The 26,601-nt window shown below is 44.6% G+C and overlaps 1 protein-coding gene across 1 annotated transcript; it reads left to right on the top strand.

The window, feature by feature from the left end:
• The first annotated feature begins 3,062 nt into the window (after positions 1-3,062).
• On the top strand, positions 3,063-25,656 carry LOC122935800 (CB1 cannabinoid receptor-interacting protein 1-like). Its single transcript, XM_044291693.1, has 3 exons — positions 3,063-3,508; positions 8,242-8,386; positions 24,273-25,656. Exons 1-3 carry the CDS (start codon positions 3,330-3,332, stop codon positions 24,435-24,437), a joined length of 489 nt encoding a protein of 162 aa, XP_044147628.1. The 5' UTR covers positions 3,063-3,329; the 3' UTR covers positions 24,438-25,656.
• Positions 25,657-26,601: the final 945 nt, after the last annotated feature.

The following is a 26,601-nucleotide window of genomic DNA, read 5'->3' as shown; positions in this document are numbered from 1 at the left end:
GTTCTGCCCCAATAACAAGTGCTGATGGACAGTTATGGCGTCCAAAGGACCCCACTGATTATAATGAAGTCTGTTGGGTTTCCGGCTAGCAACAAGCATTTTTGTAATGACCGGCGTCACGCAAAGGGAAGGCCCTGCCCAAGGGAGAGGGAAAGGTGGTGACCCCTGACTCACCTTGCGGCTGGCACCTGACTGCCCTGACGTCCCTAGACGGGTTCCTCACCCGTACGCCGATCACGTGCCTAAACCCTGGCTTTCCCTAAGATGAGCCCTAGGTAGTGAACGGGGCGGTGGGATCACTAGCCCCCACCACTGTCACTAAGAGGGAAACGCCAAGGAGAGGACAGACAATACAGACAAACACATAATCCCAGGTGGGCGACCACAGCAGACCACAAAGGCCCAACAGGGATCCGGAGGGTAACGTTCTGGAAGAACAACCAGAGAACGCAGCAACACAGCTCCAGTGGGTCAGTATAGAAGTCCAGGCAGGAAGCTCTATATCTGGCAACCAGAGAAGTGTGAGAGGGGCATATAAGGAGGTTGGGAGTGACGGACAAGAAACAGCTGAGGAGAAGGAGCTACGGATCCCTGAGTGAGCCAAAAAGGGTTGCAAAGCAAACCCAGAAAGCTACCATAAAGAAACAGCCCTATCTTACATAGAGCGCGCAGCCAACCACTGCGACTTCCTGACCCCGGGTATAACGGAGTCAGGCGTGGGTCTTGACACCCTCGTGACAATTTTGCTGGGTGAAATAGGACAGCATGTGACATAAAAAAGTACAAATTTCCCTCAAACGACACCTCTGATTTCTGCAACAGAGGTGTCATTACCCTCGGCATTATCAACCCTAACAGGCAGTATGCCTGGTTCACTAGGGTTGATCATGCTGACAGATTCCCCTTAATGCAACAGTATATAGAAGACAAGTACCACACATCCACATGTTATACATCCATCTGCTGCTGCTATGGGCTTTGTATACATAAGCCCAGCACCCGTCTTTCAGGATAAGCCTCCTTGGCTCCGGGCCACACCAGCACCATGTCAACACCAGCTGCCATACAGTACCGCACCAGGTGTTTTTAACTAACAAAAGGCTTATTACCTGCTTGGTGTTAGTCTGTTTTCTGACGCCTCAGGAAAAGATGAACTTTTGCAGTCCTTTCACACAGCGCAGCACTGCGTGCTATCTGTTACTGCTGTCAGGCTGTGCCTGTGGGGCTTAGGGTCCATTCACACGTCCGTATGTGTTTTGCAGATCCGCAAATTGCGGATCCTCAAAACACGGACACCGGCAATGCACGTTCCTCATTTTGCGGACCGCACATTGCCGGCACTCTCATAGAAAATGCCTTTGCGGACAAGAATAGGACATGTTCTATTTTTTTGCGGAACGGAAGTGCGGAACCGCAAATGCGAATGCGGACAGCACATTCTGGCCCCATTGAAAATGAATGGGTCTGCACCCGTTCTGCAAAATTGCGGAACGGATGGGGACCCATTTTGCTGACGTGTGAATGGACCCTTAGCCTGACAGCAGGGATTCTGTTGGACTGCTGCAGGAAAAGTAAGCCAAGCCCAGCAAGGACCATCGGAGCTTTGTTGATGAGGTAGCAGTGGACTGAACAGGTGACCACTGTTTGGTTTGTTACTTTATGGCTAGGTCTACACGACGACATTTGTCACGCGACAATTTTTATAATGGCAGTCAATGGGTGTCATTCGAGATGGATTTTTCTGCGACTGTTGCGTCGCAGTCGCAGCATGTTGCATGTTGCAGTGCGACACCATAGACTGCCATTATAAAAATTGTCGCGCGACAAATGTCGTCGTGTAGACCTAGCCTTAAACATTTCCTGTGGCTGCTTTCAGTTGTATTTCTAACAACCCCCTTAAAGGGCTTCTCTGGCCTTGTTGCCAACAACCCTTTTGGTACGGACTCGTGCCCCTGAACATGAAAAAGGGGAGACTCCTCTGTCCTGCTGCTGCTCCATTCCCAGCCGCTTCCAGAAATGTGGATGTTCAAAAATGTTCATGCATTAGACCACCCAGTAATCCCCAGTAATCCACAAGTAGTTAAAGGGATTGTAGTTAAAGGGACCTGTGCCCCTGAACATAAAAACTGCACTCACTGTCCTGCTGTGTTCTGCTCCTCACAGGACTAGGCAGTGGCTGGGTCCCATGACTGCTGCAGCCAGTGACTGGACTCAGTGGTCACAGTGGCCTGAATGCTACGTCACAGCAGTGATGCACTGTTCAGGCCTCTCTGTGACCACAGAGGCTTGTGACTTGCCGCAGCAGTTATGGGACCCAGCCACTGCCTGGACCTGTGGGGAGCAGAACACAGCAGGACAGTGAGTACAGTTTTTATGTTCAGGGGCTTTAATTCCTTTAAAGAGGAAGTGTTTTACTCAGCCTGCCAGTGCCGGTATATTTTTTTTGTACTGGCCATGATAATGGCCGGTAATTTTATTATTGAATGGGACAGGGGAGGAGTCCTCTGCATTGTATAAGCTTGCATGTGCCCGCTGCCCCCTTAAAACAGGATGAGTATTGCTGTGCACTTTCGGTTTTGCTCCCATTTTGCATGAGCTGAACTCAAAGATCTGAAATATTTTCTACAGACACAAAAGACCCAATCTGTCTAAATCTGTGTTAGTGAGCACTTCTCCTTTGCCGAGATAATCCATCCCACCTCACAGGTGTGGCATATCAAGGTGCTGGTTAGACAGCATGAATACTCCACAGGTGTGCCTTAGACTTCCCACAATAAAAGTCCACTCTGAAATGTGCACACTTTTGCCTTTATCTTTATTTTGGATCACTTCCGCAGCCGCTGGCACACCACAACTATTTATTCTCTGTGCCGCTCACTACACTTAGAATTATAGATAGATACGATAGATAGACAGACAGATGATATGAGAATAGATAGATAATAGATAGATAATATGCAGGCAGGGCAGATGGTACATGGATCAGATTGATGTGTAATATTCCTATCAATCAGTACAACGATGAACTACAATAACCAGAGCCATGTCTCCTCCTGATGTATGGAGAGAGGATTAGATGGAGAGCTGGTGTCCTCCTCCTCTCCTGCTGGTCTTCGGGGAGGAGATCCGGCCTCCCCTCCCCCCCTGATTACACTGCAGCAGTGGCGGAGGATTAGGTGCTGGCAGTCCGTGCATTGCTGCTGCTGCTGCTGCTGCCGGTGAATGGCTGCGCCCCGCTGCTGCCTCCTCCATCCGTCTGTGCTGGTCCCATAGGGAGCCCCTGATCCCTCCTCCTCCTCCACCAGAGCTGTCAGTGTCCTCTGCTCACCATGGGGGAGATCCCTCATCTGGTCAAGATCGCGGTCTCCCTTAAGATCCAGCCCAATGACGGTCCGGTGTATTTTAAGGTGGACGGACAGAGATTCGGGCAGAACCGGACGATCAAATTATTGACCGGAGCCAAATACAAGATCGAGGTGGTCCTGAAACCGGGGGCGGTGAGAGCCAAGTAAGTGCCGGGGGTCTGGGGGGTGCAGCCTGGGAAGGGTTAATCCCCCTGTCTTCTCCTTCCTTCCTCTTGCTCCGTGCTGTCATCAGCAGAAATCCCAGGAGCACACAAACAGCGGCCTGAGGCCTGGGGCCATGTCTGCAAGGCTGTCATCCTTCTGCAGGACTGATCAGTGTGCAGATGAGGACCATGTATGGTGAGGCCAGAAGATCTGTCAGTCTGTACGTGATATGGGGCAATCAGCGCCAGCGAGCCATCAGATTTGGGTTATGGTTCCTCAGAGGGGATCAGGACCCAAAAAAATACCAACTATGGTCCCAAGTATTGCTGTGATGATGGCGGTGAGCCCCTGAATCCAGGCGTGTCCGTAGGCCTTACGTGGAAGTGAGATCCGGGTGAAAGACATGATACTTTACATTATAGCTTTGTTAGGCCCTGTGCACGCGACAATGTCCGGATTTCAGTCCACAAATCACAGATCAAGCGCACATACAACAGGTCCGCCAGTGTCATGGGTACAAATCTGCTGACAGGTGCCCTTTAAAGGGGTTTTCTGGGAATAGGAAATTTCTAATTACCTGCTGCGCGCTGCTCTAAGCCCCCGCTGTGTCCGTGTTCCGGACCCCGCGGTGTTTACATCCGGCGCTGTATGGTCACATGCTCCGCTGCAGCGGACATGGCCACAAGCGAGATATCAGCCAGTCATTAGATAAAAAGTCATTATTGCTGGAAACCCCCTTTAATATGCTGTAGATCGAGAGCTGCGGCTCGGATTTCCTTCATCGGGGCAAATATTCAGTTTGCTGCCCTCGCCTAGTATCCGCATTCCCTCTCTAGGGCAGAGTGGCTTGTTGTTACCCCCTGGCACTCAGCATGTCGGCTGCACACCCTACTGAAAGGTTTTTGGGGTCACACATGTTTTGGGATTTTCAGATTAACTATCAGGAAATGGAGATTTATGGCAGAGCATATGGTGATTGTATGGAGGAGAGCGGGAAGGAACACAACCACGTCACCCGGCGTGGGACAGATGATGATGCAGCAGTCTGGAATGGCTCTTCGTTACATCGCTATTAATTATATTATGTAACATTAATAATTCCAGTAGACTCTGCGGATACATTGTTTTTTGTATTAACTTTACAGGGTCAGTGAAGTGGTAATGGCAGTGGTGCTGCTTCCGGATCAGTGACTATTTCCCGATGATATTGCTGGAAGGACTTGCGTGCTCTTTCTAGGAAAATATTAATTATTCTTTGTTCATAGTCATGCATTAATTCTCAGCATTAAAGGGGTTGGCCTTATATATATACACACTGAACAAAAATATAAACGCAGCACTTTCCATTTTTTCTCCCATTTTGCATGAGCTGAACTCAAAGATCTGAAACATTTTCTACAGACACAAAAGACCCATTACTCTCAAATATTATTCACAAATCTGTCTAAGGGCTCGTTCACACGAACGTTTTTTGCGTTTCGTATACAGGCCATTTTTTTAGTTCCGTATACGGTCCGTATACAGAACGTATACAGAACCATTCATTTCAATGGTTCCGCCAAAAAAACGGAATGTACTCCGTATGCATTCTGTTTCGGTATTTCCGTTTTTCCGTTCCGTTGAAAGATAGAACATGTCCTATTATTGCACACAAATCACGTTCCGTGGCTCCATTCAAATCAATGGGTCCGCAAAAAAAATTAAACACATACGGAATGTACTCCGTATGTCTTCCGTATCCGCTCCGTTTTTGCGGAACCATCTATTGAAAATGTTATGCCCAGCCCAATTTTTTCTATGTAATTACTGTATACTGTATATGCCATACGGCAGGGGTGGCCAACCTTACATACACGAAGAGCCAAAAAAAACAACAACATATGACTACCAGGAGCCACAAGCTATACAATTACACACGAGTCACCGTATTTTTCGCCCTACAAGATGCACCTAGGTTTTCACAAAGAAAAATAAGATAAAATTAATATTTTTCATCCGATCTGAGGTCTGCTAAATTATTTTTTCTTTTTCATTAGCAGAGAAAAAAAAACAAAAATGTTTTTTTCAGCAGACCTCAGATCAGACTCCTAAATCAGATCCCCAATCTTAATCTAAACTACAATAAGATCCCCAAACCTCATCAGAACTCCAAATCAGACCCCCAATGCTCGGATCAGGCAACACAAATCAGACTCCCAGTGTCAGACCCTCAGTGCTCAGATCTCCCCCCATGATCAGACCTGAACAACCCATGCTCAAACAAGACCCCCATAATCAGATCTGCCCCCTCATGCTCCGATCATCCCACTCATGCTTAGATCAGACCCCCATTGTTCAGATCAGGACCCCCCCATGCTCAGATCAGACCCCCATTGTCCAGATCAGGACCCCCCCCCCCATGCTCAGATCAGAACCTCCCATGCTAAGATCAGACCCACATGCTCAGTTCTATAATTAAAAAAATATATCTTCCCTCCTGATCAGGCACTGGGCTCCTGCTACTCTGCAGGTCTGACACGCTCTCTACTGTGACCTGATGAGCACAACGTCGGGTCACAGTGCGTGTCTCCACGTACTACGTTCTCGCACTGTGTGCATCAGGACGTAGTGGAGAGTGAGCTGGAGCTGCAAAGTAGTAACAGTGCCCGATCAGGAAAAGAGATCTGAGCCTGGGGTGGAGAGTGAGCCGGCCTGACTGCTTCCCGGCTCCACAGCTAGAGCCGCACTCGAAGAAGCAAAGAGCCGCATGTGGCTCAAGAGCCACAGGTTGGCCATCCCTGCCATACGGAAAAACTGAACGGAACCGTAACGAGATCCTGAGGCCCATTGTTGTGCCATTCATCCACGACCATCACCTCATGTTGCAGCATGATAATGCACGGCCCCATATTGCAAGGATCTGTACACAATTCCTGGAAGCTGAAAACATCCCAGTTCCTGCATGGCCAGCATTCTCACCGGACATGTCACCCATTGAGCATGTTTGGGATGCTCTGGATCGGCGTATACAACAGCGTGTTCCAGTTCCTGACAATATTCTGTAACTTCGCACAGCTATTGAAGAGTGGACCAACATTTCACAGGCCGCAATCGCCAACCTGATCAACTCCATGCGACGGAGATGTGTTGCGCTGCGTGAAGCAAATGGTTGCCACACCAGATACTGATTGGTTTTTTGACCCCCCCCCCCCCCACACACACACTAAGGCAAAACTGTGCACATTTCAGAGTGGTCTTTTATTGTGTGCAGTCTAAGGCACACCTGTGCAATATTCATGCTGTCTAACCAGCACCTTGATATGCCACACCTGTGAGGTGGGATGGATTATCTCGGCAAAGGAGAAGTGCTCACTAACAGATTTATTAGACAGATTGGTGAACAATATTTGAGAGTAATGGGTCTTGTGTATGTAGAAAATGTTTCAGATCTTTGAGTTCAGCTCATGCAAAATGGGAACAAAACCAAAACTGTTGCCTTTATATTTTTGTTCGGTGTATAATCACTGGCAGCACATTCATGTAACCTGATTAATATATATTGAGGCATTTCACATTCCAGAGGAGGGCTTTTTACCCTGAATACCAGATTTTATATGAATGAGGGTCTGGGTATTTAAGAAAGGATTTTTTTTTTTTTATTCATACATCAGTTTCATAATCCAGTTGCCAAATTTTCACATCAAAATCAATTAAAGAAAAATGACCGGACGTTTCGGTCTTTATAGACTTTCCTAAGCGGTCAGATTTTATCTCCAAATAATCAGTACATAGGACATGTCGTCATTGTCAACCAGTATGAAAACTCAAGAAAGAAAACAAGGACTAATTTTTTCTTTTTCTTTCAGGGTTATCCCCTTTTCCTTCCTTTTTCTCCCAAAGGACTATATGATGCCATAATCATGTCTATTATAGCTTACTACTACCTTCAATCATGTCTATTATAGTTTATAACCATCTTCAATCATGTAAATTACCTTCAATCATGTGTATCTGGTGTACCACCTGATACTGATCACTATGCCTTCTTGTGTACTATAGATAGCTAGTTTGTTTATTTCATTTTAATTTTCGTCTGTCCTTGTTTTCTTTTTTCCTTTTTTTTTCTTTCTTGAGTTTGCATACTGGTTGACAATGACGACATGTCCTATGTACCGGTTATTTGCAGATAAAATCTGACCGCTGAGGAAGGTCCATAGAGACCGAAACGTCTGGTCATTTTTCATTAATTGATTTTTGATGTGAAAATTGGGCAACTGGATTATGAAACAGATGTATGAATAAAAAAATCCTTTCTTAAATGCAAAACTGAATGGTCTGAGTGCCTCAATCTCTAAACCTGGCTATTTTAGCCCTTGTTGGCAGCAGAAAACCCTCAGAGTGCGGTTCTCCATTTCTCCACTATTGAGGATCTGTGTAGACCCAGCTGTCACCAGGCTGAGGACCTAATGGGTTGGGAAGTCTAGTACTGATTGTGTGCAATAGCTGGGAACTATATACTGATAATGATACAGGCAGGATTATTATGAAGCAGTTTAGGCATGTTGTGCATTTTGGCTGGACAACCAGGGACCACAAACCCTAGAAAAGGACCGCCAACCCAACACCTTGCCTCTTTGACACAAATCCTATATCCCTCAGTAAAGTCTGCAGTGGACATACATACGTTTGGTCGGACTGGAGCACATTTTCCCATGTAATCATTGATTAACCAGTTTTATGACATCTCTTTCAGGACTATCAATTTAGGAGGATTGGTCATTCCCCTAGAAGAGAAATCTAGAGATCCTCAGACGGTTTGTTACACAGCCTTCTATGATACGGAGGGAGTAACCCACACCAAAAGCGGGGAAAGGCAACCACTCCAAGTCATGATCCAGGTATTTTACCAGTCATTTAAAACTTTTTATGTGGTCAAATAGAAAATTCATAGTTTTTTTTCACAGTTGTTTTGTCTCCCATTCCCTACTGTCCAGCCAGGTTGATCATAAAAGAATGATAGCTATGGGTTTGGCCCACCATTACTGAGGACACGAGGGTTAGAGAACTGTTGAGGCTTGGCTTAGCCACTATTCATCTAAATCGACGAGCCGTTGAAATACCTAAATGTGAGTGTTTGACTGTTTCAGCAGCCCTTTTAATTTGTCTGTAGAGCAGCTGAACAATCATGGCCAAATCATTGGCTGGAGAGAGGGGATTTGAGATCCCTTGTTCTCAGTGATTGGATGGTCATAAATTTAAAAGAAAATGAAATTGTAGCTGAACAACCGGTAACTCGTTAGTCAGAGATGAATGTTGGTTCTTTTCAGCACTACAGCAATGGAACATCAGAACTTCTTCTTCTCTCCGGTGGAAGATGGGGTGGTACCTAATAATATTATTTAGATATTTCATTATCCATAGTCTTGGTTGTAGAGTATGAAGTGGAAAATAAGCACCGGCCAGTGATTTTAATAGATATAGATGTTGGGGGTAAATTATTTCTCAACGTGTGGTGCACAATTCTCCTTGTGTCTTGTGTTATGTATCGGGGGCATAACTGGAAGCTCATGGGCCCCATTACAAAATCTGAAACAGAGCTTCTGCTATGTGGCTCGCTCAGGCATCAGGGGCGGTATATGACTGCTACCCCTGCACCTCCCTTACCCTTTTTTTATTTGTAATATATATATTTTATGTCCTTTTGAACTTGAGGGACTTGCCATAAACTTACATCCTCACATTCTAATATTTCTCTTTATAATTTCTGTTCGCATTCACACCCATACCATGGTTACATGCATGCTGACGCGGTGCCCACATGTACTCTAGTGTACTAATATACAGACAGCATTTCTATATATATAAGTGATAGCTATCTACTACATACAAAACATTTGAAAAGCACGATGCTTTCCAGAATCCAGAAGATTCAATAGAACACGCAAACCCCTTTGACACTGGTTAGAGATTTCTGTTACTGGAAATCTGACGCAACATCCTAAATAACCGGCCATCAATCTGATGGGTTGTTTGCTTATAATATTGAGCAGTATCAAAGGGGTCAGAGTAGGGCTGCAGCTAACGATTATTTGGATAATCGATTAGTTGTCGATAATTTCATCGATTAATCAGGAAAAACATCAAATTGACAAAAAAGGGGTTTATATGATTTTACTTGAAAAATTTGGTACAAAGGCCATATTAAAACAATTTTAGGAGTTACATAATTATCAAAATTACATTAATTATATAAAAATACAATAGGAAAAGGGGGGCTAATTTTTGTTGAGGGAGGGGATTATTTACATTTAATAAAACTAGTCTGTGTACCCTGGTATGTACACTCCTACTAATCACATGGGGGTATGTGCAGACTGGGAAGAGCATTGCATCATAGTGTCTGTACTACAGACGCTAGGGTACATTGCTTTGCACATACCCCCATGTGTATAGGCCTGGGACACTGTGGCAATGCGGCAGTAACAGTGGCAGCATGAGCCCTGAGCAGGGCACATTATACAGCGGGAAACTGGCCTACTGACGGCAGGTGGGCTTAGCATGGTATGGGTGAGGTCCTCCAGGGCAGGCTGAGGCTCCATAAAACGTACGCACGACGTAGCGCGTCAGGTGGGGCGGGGGGGGGGGGATCAGAGCAGCAGCGCCTGTGTTCTAACAAAAATCCTTACTCGTGAAAATACCTTACCCCTCGTGACTTCTGGGGGGGTGGGTGCACCTCAGCGCAAGCGCACTACCACAGCACGGGTATGGTAAAATTACAAGGAGCGCTGACTTACGGACACCGCGTGTGCCCCATTAGGGGTAAGGAGATCTGACGGTCTTTTCTCCTTACCCTCACACTACGCACGCGCAGATTGTGAAATATCCTTACCCTCACAAGGGTTAGGGTTATGCCCCCCAATATGCTGCACCCACCCCCCCCGTATGGCTGATAGTGCTGGGAGCAAAAGGTGATTTCACAATCCGCGCGTGCACAGTGTGAGGGTAAGGAGAAAAGACTGTCAGATCTCCTTACCCCTGAGTCAGCGCTCCCTGTAATTTTACCTTACCCTTGCCGTGGTAGTACGCTTGCGCTGAGGCGCACACCCCCGGAAGTCACGAGGGGTAAGGTATTTTCACATACTAAGAATTTTTGTTAGAACACCTGATTGGTGAGCGGACGGTCAGAGGAGGGTGGTACTGAAAGTCAAGGGTCAGGGACTTAAAGGGAATCTGTCACCTAATTTTACCCTATAGAGCTGCGGACATGCACAGATAGTTCTCCGCTAGCTTGTCCGCAATATACCTGTCCCATAGCTCTGTGTGGTTTTATTTCGTTTAAAAAACGATTTTATAGATATGTAAATTAGCCAAGTAAGGTGCCCAGGGCGTGGTTACTTACGGTTAAGGAGCCCAGCCACGTCCCCTGTGAAGGAGCCCAGCACCGCCTGCATCCAGGAATCTCCTCCTTGCTCACAAAGTTACAGTGCCGTAATCTCGCGATGCGCGAGCTAGCGCATGCGCAGTTCGTTCACTGAGGCTGATGCCAGCAAAGGGAACGAACATTTTGCTGGCACGGTGCATGCGCTAGCTCGCGCATTGCGAGATTACAGCACTGTAACTTTGTGAGCAAGGAGGAGATTCCTGGATGCAGGCGGTGCTGGGCTCCTTCACAGGGGACGTGGCTGGGCTCCTTAACCGTAAGTAACCACGCCCTGGGCACCTTACTTGGCTAATTTACATATCTATAAAATCATTTTTTAAACTAAATAAAACCACACAGAGCTATGGGACAGGTATATTGCAGACATGCTAGCGGAGATCTATCCCTGCGTGTCTGCAGCTCTATAGGGTAAAACTAGGTGACCGATTCCCTTTAACTGCGGCGGTGCGGGAGCGTGCGGGACCCGCACGGCTGATTATTTGATAACTGGATTCGTCGACAACAAATCCTGTTATCGAATATTATTGATAACGTCGATTAATGGTTGCAGCCCTAGGTCAGAGTGCCCTATGTACTCCTTTCAGTTTTTAAATTCGCGGTCTGATTGATGGTCTGAGATCAGACTTCATCAATGTGATCTGTGAGATATCAGACCAATGGACAAGTGTGACGCTGTTCCTAGAGAAGGAGACCTCTTCATGGGCAACCCCTTTAATGCTGGCTATACACATAAGGTAAAAGTCAGCCCAACTTGCCTGATTTTATGTGTTTGGGGGTCTCCAGATTCTGTCCTGACAGCAGATTTTGGGGGAATAAGGGACTATACATTGCATGGTGCCCCCTTGTTCACTTTGAAGGCCCCATTCTAGACATAGGTGTGGGTCCCAGATGTGGGACCCACACCTATTGGACATTGGTGGCATATTCTAGTGATATGCCACCAAAGTGTGAAATAGGCCTACCTCTTTAGATACTTCATTCACCCTTTAATGGTTGTTAAGGGTTAACGGTAAAAGGGGTATTTCCATCTGGGACATAATGAGAAAAAACTTTTAGGACATGCCATAAATTTCTGATAAATGCAGATCCCATCTCTGGGAAATATTCCTATCTCAAGTACACAGTGTGCTGACTATTCATGCAGGGACCCTGATCTCAAGATAGTTGAGGGTCCCCCTTCTGGCACCTACTCCTATCAGACATACAGGTCCTTCTAAAAAAATTAGCATATTGTGATAAAGTTCATTCTTTTCTGTAATGTACTGATAAACATTAGACTTTCATATATTTTAGATTCATTACACACCAACTGAAGTAGTTCAAGCCTTTTATTGTTTTAATATTGATGATTTTGGCATACAGCTCATGAAAACCCAAATTTCCTATCTCAAAAAATTAGCATATTTCATCCGACCAATAAAAGAAAAGTGTTTTTAATACAAAAAAAGTCAACCTTCAAATAATGATGTTCAGTTATGCAATCAATACTTGGTCGGGAATCCTTTTGCAGAAATGACTGCTTCAATGCGGCGTGGCATGGAGGCAATCAGCCTGTGGCACTGCTGAGGTGTTATGGAGGCCCAGGATGCTTCGATAGCGGCCTTAAGCTCATCCAGAGTGTTGGGTCTTGCGTCTCTCAACTTTCTCTTCCCAATATCCCACAGATTCTCTATGGGGTTCAGGTCAGGAGAGTTGGCAGGCCAATTGAGCACAGTAATACCATGGTCAGTAAACCATTTACCAGTGGTTTTGGCACTGTGAGCAGGTGCCAGGTCGTGCTGAAAAATGAAATCTTCATCTCCATAAAGCTTTTCAGCAGATGGAAGCATGAAGTGCTCCAAAATCTCCTGATAGCTAGCTGCATTGACCCTGCCCTTGATAAAACACAGTGGACCAACACCAGCAGCTGACATGGCACCCCAGACCATCACTGACTGTGGGTACTTGACACTGGACTTCAGGCATTTTGGCATTTCCCTCTTCCCAGTCTTCCTCCAGACTCTGGCACCTTGATTTCCGAATGACATGCAACAGTCCAGTGCTGCTTCTATGTAGCCCAGGTCAGGCGCTTCTGCCGCTGTTTCTGGTTCAAAAGTGGCTTGACCTGGGGAATGCGGCACCTGTAGCCCATTTCCTGCACACGCCTGTACACGGTGGCTCTGGATGTTTCTACTCCAGACTCAGTCCACTGCTTCCGCAGGTCCCCCAAGGTCTGGAATCGGTCCTTCTCCACAATCTTCCTCAGGGTCCGGTCACCTCTTCTCGTTGTGCAGCGTTTTCTGCCACACTTTTTCCTTCCCACAGACTTCCCACTGAGGTGCCTTGATACAGCACTCTGGGAACAGCCTATTCATTCAGAAATTTCTTTCTGTGTCTTACCCTCTTGCTTGAGGGTGTCAATGATGGCCTTCTGGACAGCAGTCAGGTCGGCAGTCTTACCCATGATTGCGGTTTTGAGTAATGAACCAGGCTGGGAGTTTTTAAAAGCCTCAGGAATCTTTTGCAGGTGTTTAGAGTTAATTAGTTGATTCAGATGATTAGGTTAATAGCTCGTTTAGAGAACCTTTTCATGATATGCTAATTTTTTTAGATAGGAATTTGGGGTTTTCATGAGCTGTATGCCAAAATCATCAATATTAAAACAATAAAAGGCTTGAACTACTTCAGTTGGTGTGTAATGAATCTAAAATATATGAAAGTCTAATGTTTATCAGTACATAACAGAAAATAATGAACTTTATCACAATATGCTAATTTTTTGAGAAGGACCTGTATATGGCATATCCTATCAATAGCCCCTAAATTTCCCATAGGAGAATACACCTTTAAGATCAGTTTACATGAAGTGGATTGGTAAGGCCTCTTTCACACGGGCGAGATTGCACCTGCACTGAATCCGGACCCATTCATTTCTATGGGGCTGATCACATGAGCAGTGATTTTCACGCATCACTTGTGCGTTGCGTGAAAATCGCAGCATGCTCTATTTTGTACGTTTTTCATGCAACGCAGGCCCCATAGAAGTGAATGGGGCTGCGTGAAAATCGCAAGCATCTGCAAGCAAGTGCGGATGCGGTGCGATTTTTCACGCATGGTTGCTAGGTGACGATGGGGACCCGATCTTTATTATTTTCCCTTATAACATGGTTATAAGGGAAAATAATAGCATTCTCAATACAGAATGCATAGTAAAATGTGGATTGAAGGATTAAAAATAAAAACTAATTTAACTAACCTCCTCCTCTTGATCGCGTAGTTGCCGATCTCTTCTTACTTCTTTAATCATGAGCTGCCGGCTAAAGGACCTGTGGTGACGTCACATCACATGGTCCAATCACATGGTCCACCACCGTGGTGTCGGACCATGTGATGAGCTCAGTGACGTCACCACAGGTCCTTTGACAGGTCCTGAAGAAAGAACAGGAGACCGGCAGCTACGCGATCAATTGGAGGAGGTGAGTTAATTAGTTTTTATTTTTTAACCCTCAATTGACCTTCTACTAAGCATTCTGTATTAAAGAATGCTATTATTTTCCCTTATAACCACGTTATAAGGGAAAATAATAAAATTTACAGAATACTGAACCCAAACCCGAACTTCTGTGAAGAAGTCCGGGTTCGGGTCTGGGTATCAAACATGCTGATTTTTCTCACGCGTGTGCAAATCGCATTAAAACGCTTTGCACTTGCGGGGGAAAATCGCACATGTTCCCGCAACGCCCGTGTGGAACCAGCCTTAGTGTTATAAAGTTATAAAAAGCAGGGATTTGGCTGAGGAAACAAAATGTAAAGATTTGTACATGATGTGCCCTACAAATGTCATGTTGGTGATAAAACTGAGATTTCTAGGCAGCATTTCTTAAGAATTCTCCATGCCCTGTTAACTACCAGGGTATAACTAGAAGTGGCAGCTTTCCAGGGAGCCCCATTATAAGAAAGCCTTCGAGTGAGATCTAGAGAGTTGGAGAAGGAAGACCAAAAGAGATTGCGAAGGGAAAGACGGCAAAAAGTGATGAAGCTTGCAAAGGTCCACAGAAGGAGAATGACACCAAGGGACAAAATAAAATATGTCACAGAAAATCTAACCTTTGTGCACATGGTTAATCATCCTAAGCTGTGTTCATCCAGGGCCCTGTTCTAAGTTTTGTTATATGAATGAAATGTTCAACGGAAGCTACTGCTCCATCTATAGTGGATGGAGTTGGTTACTGTAGCGCTGCTCCCATTCCCTGTCAGACTCCAACCTGAGAATAGACTATCAGTTCAACTGGACTGGAAACCTCATAATTGTTAGGAAACTGTACCGTTTATATATATTTTTTAAAGGGGTCATGCAGGATTAGAAAAACATGGCTACTTTCTTCCAAAAACAGCACCACCCCTATCCACAGGTTGTGGGCGGTATTGAAGCTCTGCCTCTTTGACTCCAATGGAGCTGACAGACATAGGGGCACATGTCAGACATAGGGGCACATCATTAAGACTGGTGTTTTAGACGGCGGTCTTAAAAAAAGCCCCATAGCTGGCGGAGGATCCGTCGAAATTATGAAGAGGTGCAAGCCTGTCCATCGCCAGTTCTAAATGTAAGACAGCTTCCGAGTTGTCTTACATTTGGACCATTTTTCTACATCTAAAACAGGCGTAGAAAATGGCCACGGACACAATTTTAGACCTGATGTGAGCGGGGAGAAGTTGCAGATACCAGAGCAACTGTTAGTTAGCCATCTGCGCCTGCAAGACGCCTAATATAGGCGTATTTCAGTATAATAAATGACCCCCATAACCCATGGACAGGGGTGCTTCTGTTTTTGCAATAAAGTAGCCAAGGCCCTCTTCCATGGATCGATGATGGGGCAATTATCTGGAAGGAGCGATAATTGCCCTGTGTAAATGGGCCATCAATCACCCGATAAACGAGGAAACATTCATTGTGTGAAAGGATCGTTGATGTTGACACCAAAGTCATTGTTTCTGGGCAGCAGATGTCCCTTGTAAACCGCAATTTACTGCCCAGAAACAATGATTCTCTTTGGGGATGTGCGATTGCAGCAGCCATTGCTGGTCCCCATACAGTGGAGATGATTGCTACATGTAAACACAGCTCTCACCTCCTCTGATGAACAGGCAATTGCTCGAGTCTGCCTTGGTGTACTTTATCCTTAAACCTAACACTTTTGTTTAGAAAATCTACTCCAGTTTTCCTACTCGACCCTTCTACTTGAGTGAGATTGCGCCTGGTAAAAAAAAGTCACACTGATAAATCTGATGTAACCATAGTAGGCAGGAATACACAGACAGTGAGTCCTAACTGGAACCCCACCCACTTTCCCTGCCTGCTTGCAGTGCAAGCCCTAGGCGGCAAGTCTTCAACTGGTCGATGTTCCCTACTCTGCTAAAGTACAAGACATACACGCAGACAGAACAACACAGAGACCGGTACGTAATGAAATTAGTTGTAACCAAATGGACAATACAGTACCAAATCACAAGATGGGATAGTCAAATAGCCAAGCCGAAGTCAGAACCAGACGAGAAGCACAGTACCTAAACAGAGAGTGGTCAGAGGCAAGCCGAGGTCAAATATAGAAGCAATCCAAATGCACACAGATCTGGAACCAGGAGCACAGCTAGGGAGTCAATGACTATTACTGGCACTGGTATAGGGGCAGGAAGGGGTTTAAATAGCACCGACTCCCAGGATCAGAACCTGATAGGTCCATGACTCGGTGCTCTATTAGTCAGAAACACTAGAACACAGTGATAAATCAGCTGAGCAATCATCTGCAGGGAGAAACAGAGCATTGCATTCTGTTACTAATGACGGTCGCATCACCAGGGGCAGGACTTAGCAGCGTGTCTCTCCTGGCGCAGTCACAACGAATCTGCATCGGAACTCATTAACATATCTAACAATGCCCACTTTCCCACCTATATTTGAAAACTAGAGTGAGTGGTGTAAAAATGCAAAAAGTTGAAAATTTTTTTTGCAAGTGATTCCAAATAGTCGCAAAAGCCCTTTGAAGCCAGAATTCTGGGGTGACGGCATGATGAATCCGAATGTAAATCCGAATATCAATTTTCTCAGGAGATAAGATTAGTTCCAATTGTTATGGTGTCCAAAGCTATTCTTCAAGTCTCTCTACTACACTTCCTTTCCATGAATTTTAGCAGATGCCAGATAAGGATTAGTTATTTTTTAGTAAATAGAATATTTGGCAAAATTCTGAATGTTTTGTGATTTGGATCTATCCCAAAGTCAGCTCCACGCTTCTAATAACACAGTGACATGAAGGAGTCTGTGTTCATCCTGAAATGCTTCAGTAATATCTTTCTAACACTAAAAGAAGCCAAACCTGTTCACAGTTATGTAACAGTAGAAGACACCTTCCACCTAAGCTCTGTTTAGGCCTTATCATTTGTCAGCTCTTCTAAAACATCTCCATTGTGCAACTTGTTGGCGAAACAGCCAGGAAAATCACTTCATATGTCACTTGCCTCATTTCCCATAATACATCTGCCATCCCTGGTATAAAAAGGCTCAAGGTAGAGTAAATCTGGATGACAGCATAGATTGTATCGATACCAAGAAGAGAAGGAGCTGAGGTCCATGTTGGTGTCCCTGTTCTTCTTTCACAGTTAGGAGAATGATGATGCGGTAGAGACTCGCTCTGCCAACGTGTCTGCAAGAAAAGTACAGAGAACTTGAAATTCCCACCAACAAGAGACATTACTTGTGTGGGTCAGATTCAAAAATCTATAACCTGTTCCTTGCCCCTGCCATTTATAGAAAAGGTTCATTAGGACCCTTGTGGGTATGTCCACGTAATGTGCTGTGGATTTGAAATCCCAACATAAATTTATATGTGGGGCATTTACTTAAAGGATAACTGTCACACTTAGACCCTAATTTCAATTTTCATATATATAGTTACTAATAACATGATATTCCAGTCTGCATAAAACTGCAATTTCACTATTCAGTAAAGATGGCCGCCACTGCCCTCACCCTGAGGCTAATCCCGCCTGCCCTCACAAGCCAGTAACAATAGCCCCCCAAAAGTGTCAGTAACCAGAGCCCTCCCCCCTAAAGGGTTAATCTCCTGCAGCACAAAGGGGTCCTCTTACCACATGCTGCTTTCATTTATACACTGAGCAGATGGCAGATCTCCCTTCCCTGGTCTGCGCTGCTTCCACTCTGCATTCTCCAGCTCTGCTGAGTGAGGGAGCGTCTGCCAAGCGCAGGGACAGGGAGAAGTGCACACAGCCCAGGCACTGTTATCAGCTGCTGGGGAGGACCTGGCTTTAATCATTTACTTACAGTCCCTGGCTGTCTGTAATGTGAGCTGCACGCTGCCTGCTTCTGCATCCTCCGTCCTTCAACACATAGACGGACCCTGCCTAGCAACCTGATTTTAAGCAGAGGTAAAAGTAGGCAGTACAGGGAACAAAACTGTGGAATTAAGGGGTAATTAAATACACAGTGAAAAGTTTAAATAGGGTCATCAAGGTGATATTAATCACCACAATCCAATACAAAAAAAATATGACAGTTATACTTTAATATTTACTATAAGAAGGTTATTCTGGTTTATTACCATTAGAGAATAGTCATATGACTTTCCTTTACCTGGGGCAAAGATTGAGTTTGATGCCTTAACTTTGTATGTAAACAGCCCCGAGCAAAGCATAGTTGGCTCTCTGGTGCTCCAGCCCTCCAACCTCCACCAAGGACCTTGCGTTAGAGCTCTGACTCTGTATATGTGGTTTGAAAACTAAATGCTGAGTCCTGACAATAATAAAATGTGAAAAAAATAGCAAAATACACATAGGTTTGGCCATGATCACATAAGTGCTGTCCCTAGCCTCCATTCACTGTAATGGAGAAGGACTATGCATTTGCTGCAACCTCTGTCCAGAACAGGTATGGAGCACCCCAAAATGTGTAAATCACAGTTGGCCTCTGGGTAAAAACCTATATATATATATATATATATATATATATATATATATATATATATATATATAATATATATTACCACAATTGATTTACCAGAATGAGAAATGCTTGGCTGATAATTGTTAACCCTTAGGAGACTGGAGTTTTATAAAAAAAAAAATAATGTTTTTTTCATTTTTCTTCCCTATCTTCCTTGAACCATAACGTTTTTATTTTTCCTTTCACATAGCTGTCTCCTGAGCTGTGTGGGAGCTCATTTTTTGCGGGACAATCTGTAGTTTTTATAGATACTATTTTAGAGTGTGTGTGACTTTGTGATCACATTTTATTACATTTTTTGGGTAAGAGAAGCAATGAAAAAATGCCAAATTTGGCTATTTTTACCCTTTTTTACGTTACGCCGTTCGCCATATTGGAAAAATATTTCTATATTTTCATAGTACGGGCGTTTTTGGTCGTGGTGATACCCATGATGTTTATATTTTTTATTATTTATGTATTTATTGAAACTTTTTTTATGATTTTGAAGCTCGTATTTGAGTCTACAAAAATCAAATTTTCTTTTAAATTCTGAACAATCATGGATTTTTTACATCCATTAATTGTTCAGAATTGCTCATTTCTTATGTGGTCTGCCACCTGTGAAACCCAGCGCATTAGAATCAATTACCGGCATCCTCATTGCGCAAGGTGTCTAACATCCATCAGCTCCATGATGTCGTCACGGAGGAGTGGAATTCCAGTGGCATCCTGTGAGGCGCTAGTGAACTCCATGCCCAAGAAAGTTAAGGCAGTGCTGGAAAATAATGGCGGCCACACAAAATATTGACTCTTTGGGCACAGTTTGGATATTTTCACTTAGGTGTAGTCACTTTTCTTGCCAACAGTTTGGACATTATTGGCTGTGTGTACACTGTCATACAAGCTGTATACTGACTACTTTACATTGTATCAAAGTGTCAGATCTTCAGTGTTGTTCCATGAAAAGATAAAATAAGATATTTACAAAAACGTGATGGGTGTACTAACTTTCGTGAAATGTGGTAATAAAATCAACTCAGTTTGATGAGATTTTGGCTATAATGAGTGTTTTAGGAGCTGTCAGGAGCTCAACATGCGTAAAATGTAGTGATTAAAAATTGCAAATTGAAATATAGGGAATTTTAACAGAATTGACATTTATAGATAAAGTGCTATTTACATGTATACTTCCCTTTACAATGGAAACTGTCCTAGTAAACCAGAATATGTGAAGCTTCTAGAAGTTCTCATTTAGCGTGCATGTTCACAGCCTCCAGACACATACGAAGCAGCTCGCTGCAAAGGTTCTCACCATCTGGGAGTTTTTTTTTTAGCTTAATTAGCAGTGAGGGATTTGTTAGCGTCCGTATGCCATGTGTGAAAATCTTGGATAAAAAATGATGTGCTGAAAAGATGTGCGCAATTTTGTGTCATTTTTACAGTGGATATTTTAGTGGTTTATTCTATGCCCAAAAAACAGTCCAACGACATCACGTCCCATAAGAATGCATCGTTACATAGGTGGGATTTAATAGGATGTGTAGATCACACAGGGGTTAGGTTCCTGACAATTTGTTTCTCATCAGCACCCACCACTGTTAGAAACTACTGAAGGCAGCGACATGAGTTGAAAAGATTACGGTAAATCACAAATGCGTTGAATTGTGTGACAACATGTGATAGTAGTTGCGTACTAATCTGGGATTGGGTATTATGTGACCATTTCCTCACCTTTGAATCATTTCTTTTAATAATGCATTGTGTTTATTTTGAGCTGTTGGCTAAAAAATGTAGCCAATTGGTCTTTGTTAAAAAAATGTTCAGCTGTTGTCCTCTGCAGTCTGCACCATTTCACATATACTCCAGGCCGCTCTTTCTCCTTCACAGTCAATCTGATACAAATTCAGCTTAAAGGGACACTACCATCACTACCACTTGAATGGGGTTGAGCTGCTCCTAGGCCATGTGAACGAAGAACGTGACGTCACTGTCCTAGGAAAATCTGAGAGAAGGCCACGGCGCCCACAGGAACTTCGCTGCCTTCTGAAACAGCTGATTGGCGGGGTCCCGAGTGTGGGACCCCCACCGATCCAGAGGATGGGTCATCCTTAAAAGAATCTCTGAAAACCCCTTTAAAGAAGGAGAATAATTCCCAGGCGTATTACAGCACAATGCAGAACTTAAGAACACCTTCCCTGTACGACGTCATTCTTCTGATAAGATGTTATAGAACAGGAGGAATTATAGAGGAGTACATGGAAAGTCTGAGATAATCATTACTGTTCATCGCAACGTTCAAATTAATGGCCAGTAATCAAAAGACTGGAAATTACAGTTATTTTCTTAGCTGTAATTACGGTCGTGGAATATTGAGTTTCCATGATGGCGTTGTAGGGTTGTGTTATTTATTACCTGATACCATGAAACGCGAGCGGCGTCCTGACCGAATAGCTGAGGGAGATCACCATGTGGCATCTACCCTGAATACGTGTTTCTTTCAGTAATGGCTTACAATGCTAAAACCTATGTATACGGGGCTATTCACACGGCCGTCTCCACAAATTGCGGGTCAGCAAGATACGGATGCGGTCCGTGTGCATCCCATCATTTTCACAGGCTCCATTGTAACAATGCCCATTGTCCGCAAAACGGAGAAGTAAAATGTATGCGTTTTTTTAACTGGATAGCATTGTATGGAATAGTTTAGTCTATTACATTATTTCGTACCTCTTGCTTGCGGTGTACTGTCCGGGAGGACGCCCTTTATCTGGCAGTCTATGGATGGGTTTAGTATGCATGTCAGGAACTTTTTGGGCCTCCCATGCCCATATGTGCCCGCATTGCTGAGAAAAATTATGTTTTAATATATGCAAATGAGCCTCTACTAGTAATGGCAACGCCTCCGTTGCTCCTGGAGGCTCAGCTCTCTCTGCAACTGCCGCGAGCTCTGCACTTTGACAGGTCATCCTGCCTTCCTGGTCCTGCCAATTAAAGTGAAGAGGGCGCGGAAGTTGCAGAGAGAGCTGAGCCTCTAGGTGTAATGGCAACGCCCCCGTTGCTCCTAGAGGCTCATTTACACATATTAAAACATCTCAGCAATGTGGACAGATGAACATGGGACCAACACAGGTGCCTTCAGCTGCCAAGTGCACATGTAACAGGTCAGCCAGTGTCATAGGTACAAAACTGCTGACAGATGCCCTTTTAAGCACAACTTCTTCGGGACTAGTTTCACACATGCGGCACAGCAATCTGGAAGGCTGCTCAAGTAGAGAACAGCCTGACGGAGTTTTCTCGGCCCAGCATAGCGGATAGTGCTATGTGCCCCCCAGATCGCATCGACTATAATGAGGACCAGTGGGGATCTGGCCGCTCCCTGGGATTTGGCCACCAAAAATTGTAACGGTTTTTATCCGTGCAAATAATTAATGAAACAGACAGAGATAGAACATGCTGGGATTTGCTGTGCACCGACCAGTGGTCCATGTGGAAAATTGCTGATGTGAATGTACCTATTCAGTTCAGTGGGTCAGTACTCAGGCCGGGTACTGTCTGTTCTAAATTCGGACAATACCCAAAGGGATTCATCACCAGTATGAACGCGCCCTAAGTCGGTGCTCATCCACCTGCAGCTTACCTGCTTTATATGTGAAGGTGAACCAGAGATAAACTGTACTATCCATGAGTAGGGATGAGTGAACTTATGTTAACAAGTTCGGCGCACAAAATACTGGCTATCTAAGAATTCAGTTATGACACTGTCCATGAGCTTCCGTTTGCTGACTATGCGGAGTTCCATTGTACTTTGGCACCGTCCTTTGCTTATGTTTGGCAGTGAGCAGTGGCGCGTGCCGCTGTGCTGATCACGCTCCTTGCTTAAGTTCAAAATTGTGTACTTTGGACATGGTTACGAAAGGGAATTTCACTTTGAAAATCTATACCTGAACTATGTAAAATCTGCCGCATGTTCTATAGGTTGTCATGCAGTGGACCATGAGGCAGCGCTTTTAAGTTCCGTCTGTGATGTAGCCCCCCACACAGGACTACAGCACGCAGCCCCCATTACATTGGGCAAGGCATTTATACAGCGCATTCCTTCTGATGTACAACAGTAGCAGTAAGCTCCCTCTAGTGGTCACTGCAGGTAACAGCACATTACAATCTTAACAGGGTATTAAAGGGTTTCTACCATCAGATTTTGCCATATGTAGCTGACTGAGCGATGTGCTAGTGTCAGCAGTACATAACAGTCTTCTTTGTTCACTTCTGTCTGCGGCCGTTTTGCGGACAAGAATAGGCATTTCTTCAATAAGCCGCCCGTTCCGCAAATTGCGGAAGGCACATGGGCGGCTTCAGTTTTTTTGCGGATCCGCAGTTTGCATGAGGCCTTATGCTCAGAACCCGAGGAATCTTCTTTTACATGTCTGCTAAAGTATCAAAAGTAAAGTGCAAATGGAACATTAAAGCTTTCGCTCTCCTTATCTATAATTGCTACAACGGTTTATTTCCTCCATCACTCATATTGATCTGCCTTACTTTACTGGTCTCATCTACCTAATTATTCCTATGTACTTTGGTGTGTAAATATGTGAATCTTCAGATACTGTCTTAAAAGGCACCTGATGAAGAGGCTTAAAGGGGTATTCCCATCACAGACAATAGAGGCATATAGCTAGGATATGCCCCCATTGTCTCATAGGTGCGGATCCCACCTATGGGACTTGCACCTACACCGAGAACGGAGCGCGGAAGGTGGCGGAGGGCGCACTGCGCAGTCGCCCTCCTTTGATTTCTATGGGGCTGCCAAAAATAGCCGAGCGCTATTTCCGTCGGCCCCTTAGAAATGAATGGGAACGGTGGCCACGCAAACCCGGTGCGCTCCCATATATGGGGAGAGCGCTTGGCAGTGGTTGGACCCCGGGAAACCCGAGATCCTCTAGCCACCACTCTCCCGCTCCATTCTCTAGAGATATGCCCCCATTGTCTGTGATGGGAAAACCCCTTCAAGTAGTCTCAAAAGCTTGCAGTTGTGTCATTTATCTTTTCAGTTAGCCATTAAAAGGTATCAACTGCTGAGGAATCTCAAATTTTATTGTTTTCTTATCTTCAGCACAAGAATAGTAAAATAATTTTTTAATTATTAATATTATTATTATTATTGTTTAACACTTTTCTTAAATTTAACCCTTATTCGGCTGTGCCCCATTCACATTACCAGTTATCATCAGATCAGATACAATGTCAGATAATTGTTTAGTCTCCATGTTACCTAAACAAATTGGATATTACTGTGCATATTTTGATGTAAATCATCTGAGATCTCCTGATAAAAGCTCTTCTTTTTCTTCTTCTGCCCTGTTCACAGTTTGAAGACATCGGAAGCTTTGAGACCGTGTGGCAAGTGAAGTTTTACAACTACCATAAAAGAGATCATTGCCAATGGGGCAACAGCTTCAGCAGTATTGAATATGAGTGCAAGCCTAATGAGACCCGCAGCCTAATGTGGATCAACAAAGAGATGTTCCACTGAAGCCACCAAAGCTGGACAATCTTCTGATGAGAACCTAACTTGACCAGCACAATGAGCCACAAAGCAGAGTATAAATAACATATCATGAGCCTAAAAAAAAATTCCTTGATGAATAATGTTTACTTGAGATAAACCAAACCCCTACATCAGTGATGGTGACTGTAAGAGGAAAATCACCTGCCAGTTTACCATGGACCGCTAATATCATTGAGACACTATATGCTTATGGCTGGGGCTACACAGCAACATGACAGCATCTGGGAGTCACAGTGAAACTTGTGACATCAGTGTTCTCCTTCAGGGAAAACTAGTTGTGAGCTATCAAACGATCTGACCTCAAATTGTGGACAACCTCATATTGCCATGTAGCCCAAGTCTGCTTCTTAATGTTCACGTAATATCATTAGTTCAGGCTGAACCGATCAGGTGAAGTCTCGTGAATATCAGCCAGCTACAAACTGGCCACCCCAGCTGTGTGTATGAAGTAGGTACATGTTTAAGGATATCACTAGTATACGCCCACACTTCCTGATTATTAGAGGCCACATCCTCTACCCGACCTCAAATTAAAGGAATAACAGCACTAGTGGTATGCTATGAGTCCCATCTACAAGGAACTGCAACACAATCACATTCACTTCAGTGGAGCTGTGTTGCAAGATCCTGGGTGGACAGGATCATCTCTAACCATGGAAAAAACCCAAAGTACTTTGGTCCCTTTGTCCTTCAATTTGGCAAAGGTTGGACCACACTGGTTAAAATGTTATGTTATATCCTAGTGCTATATCATTGCTCTGTGTGATGGGAATACCCCTTAACTTAAAGAACATTTATCTTAAATTGCTAAAAACATACAACCAGTAGATATATCACCTACTAAAGTATTTTATTTGTCCTCTTTATGTTCTGCCACCAGCCAGCAATCGTAATACACCTCTGTGCGGGAACCATATATTTAACGTCAAGAATGGTATTGGATCCTGTCAGGAAAGGAACTTATTCCCCACTTTGCCCTGTGAGCATCCAATTCCATTCTTTGCACAAAATATACATTGTTACGCTGAGCCATATTATAGCTTTCTGAATGCAACCTAAAGTTTAAAGGGTTTGTCCGGGTTCAGAGCTGAACCCGGACATACCCATATTTTTACCCAGGCAGCCACCCTAATGTTAGCATCGGAGCATCTCATGCTCTGTTGTGCTCCCCTGCCCTGCGCTAGATCGCGTAGGGCACGGGCTCTTTTGTTTACAATAACACACGGCCGGGCAGAAGCTTCCGCCCAGCAGTGTGTTCGGTGACGTCACCGGCTCTGATGGGTGTGCTTTAGCGCTGCCCTAGCCATTTTACTGGCTAGGGCAGCACTTAAGCCCGCCTATCAGTGCCGGTGATGTCACCGGGCTTCCTGGCAGCCGCATGGAGAGCACCGGAGCTCCATGGTATCACCTGAACTCCTGAAAATGCCTTTGCGATTTAGCGCAGGGCAAAGGAGAGCATCGGAGCATGAACTGCTCCAATGCTCAAGTCAGGGGGGCTGCCTGGGTGAAAATGGAGGTATGTCCGGGTTCAGTACTAAACCCGGACAACCTCTTTAATGACAACCAATATGGACACCACCACAACTCACACTTGGGTTTTCACCAAGCTTTTTCAGTACACTGAATGGCCAGTCTCCCTAGTTATACATCAGTTTTGGTGCATCGCTGGATAACTACTTAGATTTGCTGTTTGGGACTTTTAGTGAAAACTTGGTGTTGACCATAGTGGTTAGGACAACTGGTGGCTTATATTTACAGGTGATTTACTATTTTAGACGCAAATGCTTTAAATACTTTAAAGAGGTTTTCCAAGTGTTTAAAACTGATGACCTATCTTCATTTTTGATCATATTATCTGATTGCTGGAGGTCTAACACCTGGCACCTCTGCTAGTCAGCTATTTGAAGAGTGTGCTGTGTTCCGTCAAGAGCCACGGCCTCCTCACAGCTTACCAAGCATGGTGCCTTCCATTGGATAGTGACTGTGCTTTGTATTGCAGCTCAGGGTTATTTACTTGAATGGGACTGAGCTGCACCTAGGCCTTGTGACTGATGAACCTGACTTCACTGGCCTAGGATGAGGCCTCAGTGCTCAGCAGGGTGCTGGGCCATCTTCAAGCAGCTGATTG

This window comes from Bufo gargarizans, chromosome 4, assembly GCF_014858855.1.
Source record: "Bufo gargarizans isolate SCDJY-AF-19 chromosome 4, ASM1485885v1, whole genome shotgun sequence".
Lineage (NCBI taxonomy): Eukaryota > Metazoa > Chordata > Amphibia > Anura > Bufonidae > Bufo > Bufo gargarizans.
Note: the sequence above shows the minus strand (reverse complement) of the source record. Positions and strands in the feature narration are given on the sequence as shown.

Bases quoted from the DNA above. Each gene is read 5' to 3' on its own strand.
- LOC122935800 (XM_044291693.1), top strand. From the start codon at position 3,330: ATGGGGGAGATCCCTCATCTGGTCAAGATCGCGGTCTCCCTTAAGATC. The intron at 3,509-8,241 runs GTAAGTGCCGGG...CATCTCTTTCAG, and splicing joins CCGGGGGCGGTGAGAGCCAA to GACTATCAATTTAGGAGGAT. The intron at 8,387-24,272 runs GTATTTTACCAG...CCCTGTTCACAG, and splicing joins CACTCCAAGTCATGATCCAG to TTTGAAGACATCGGAAGCTT.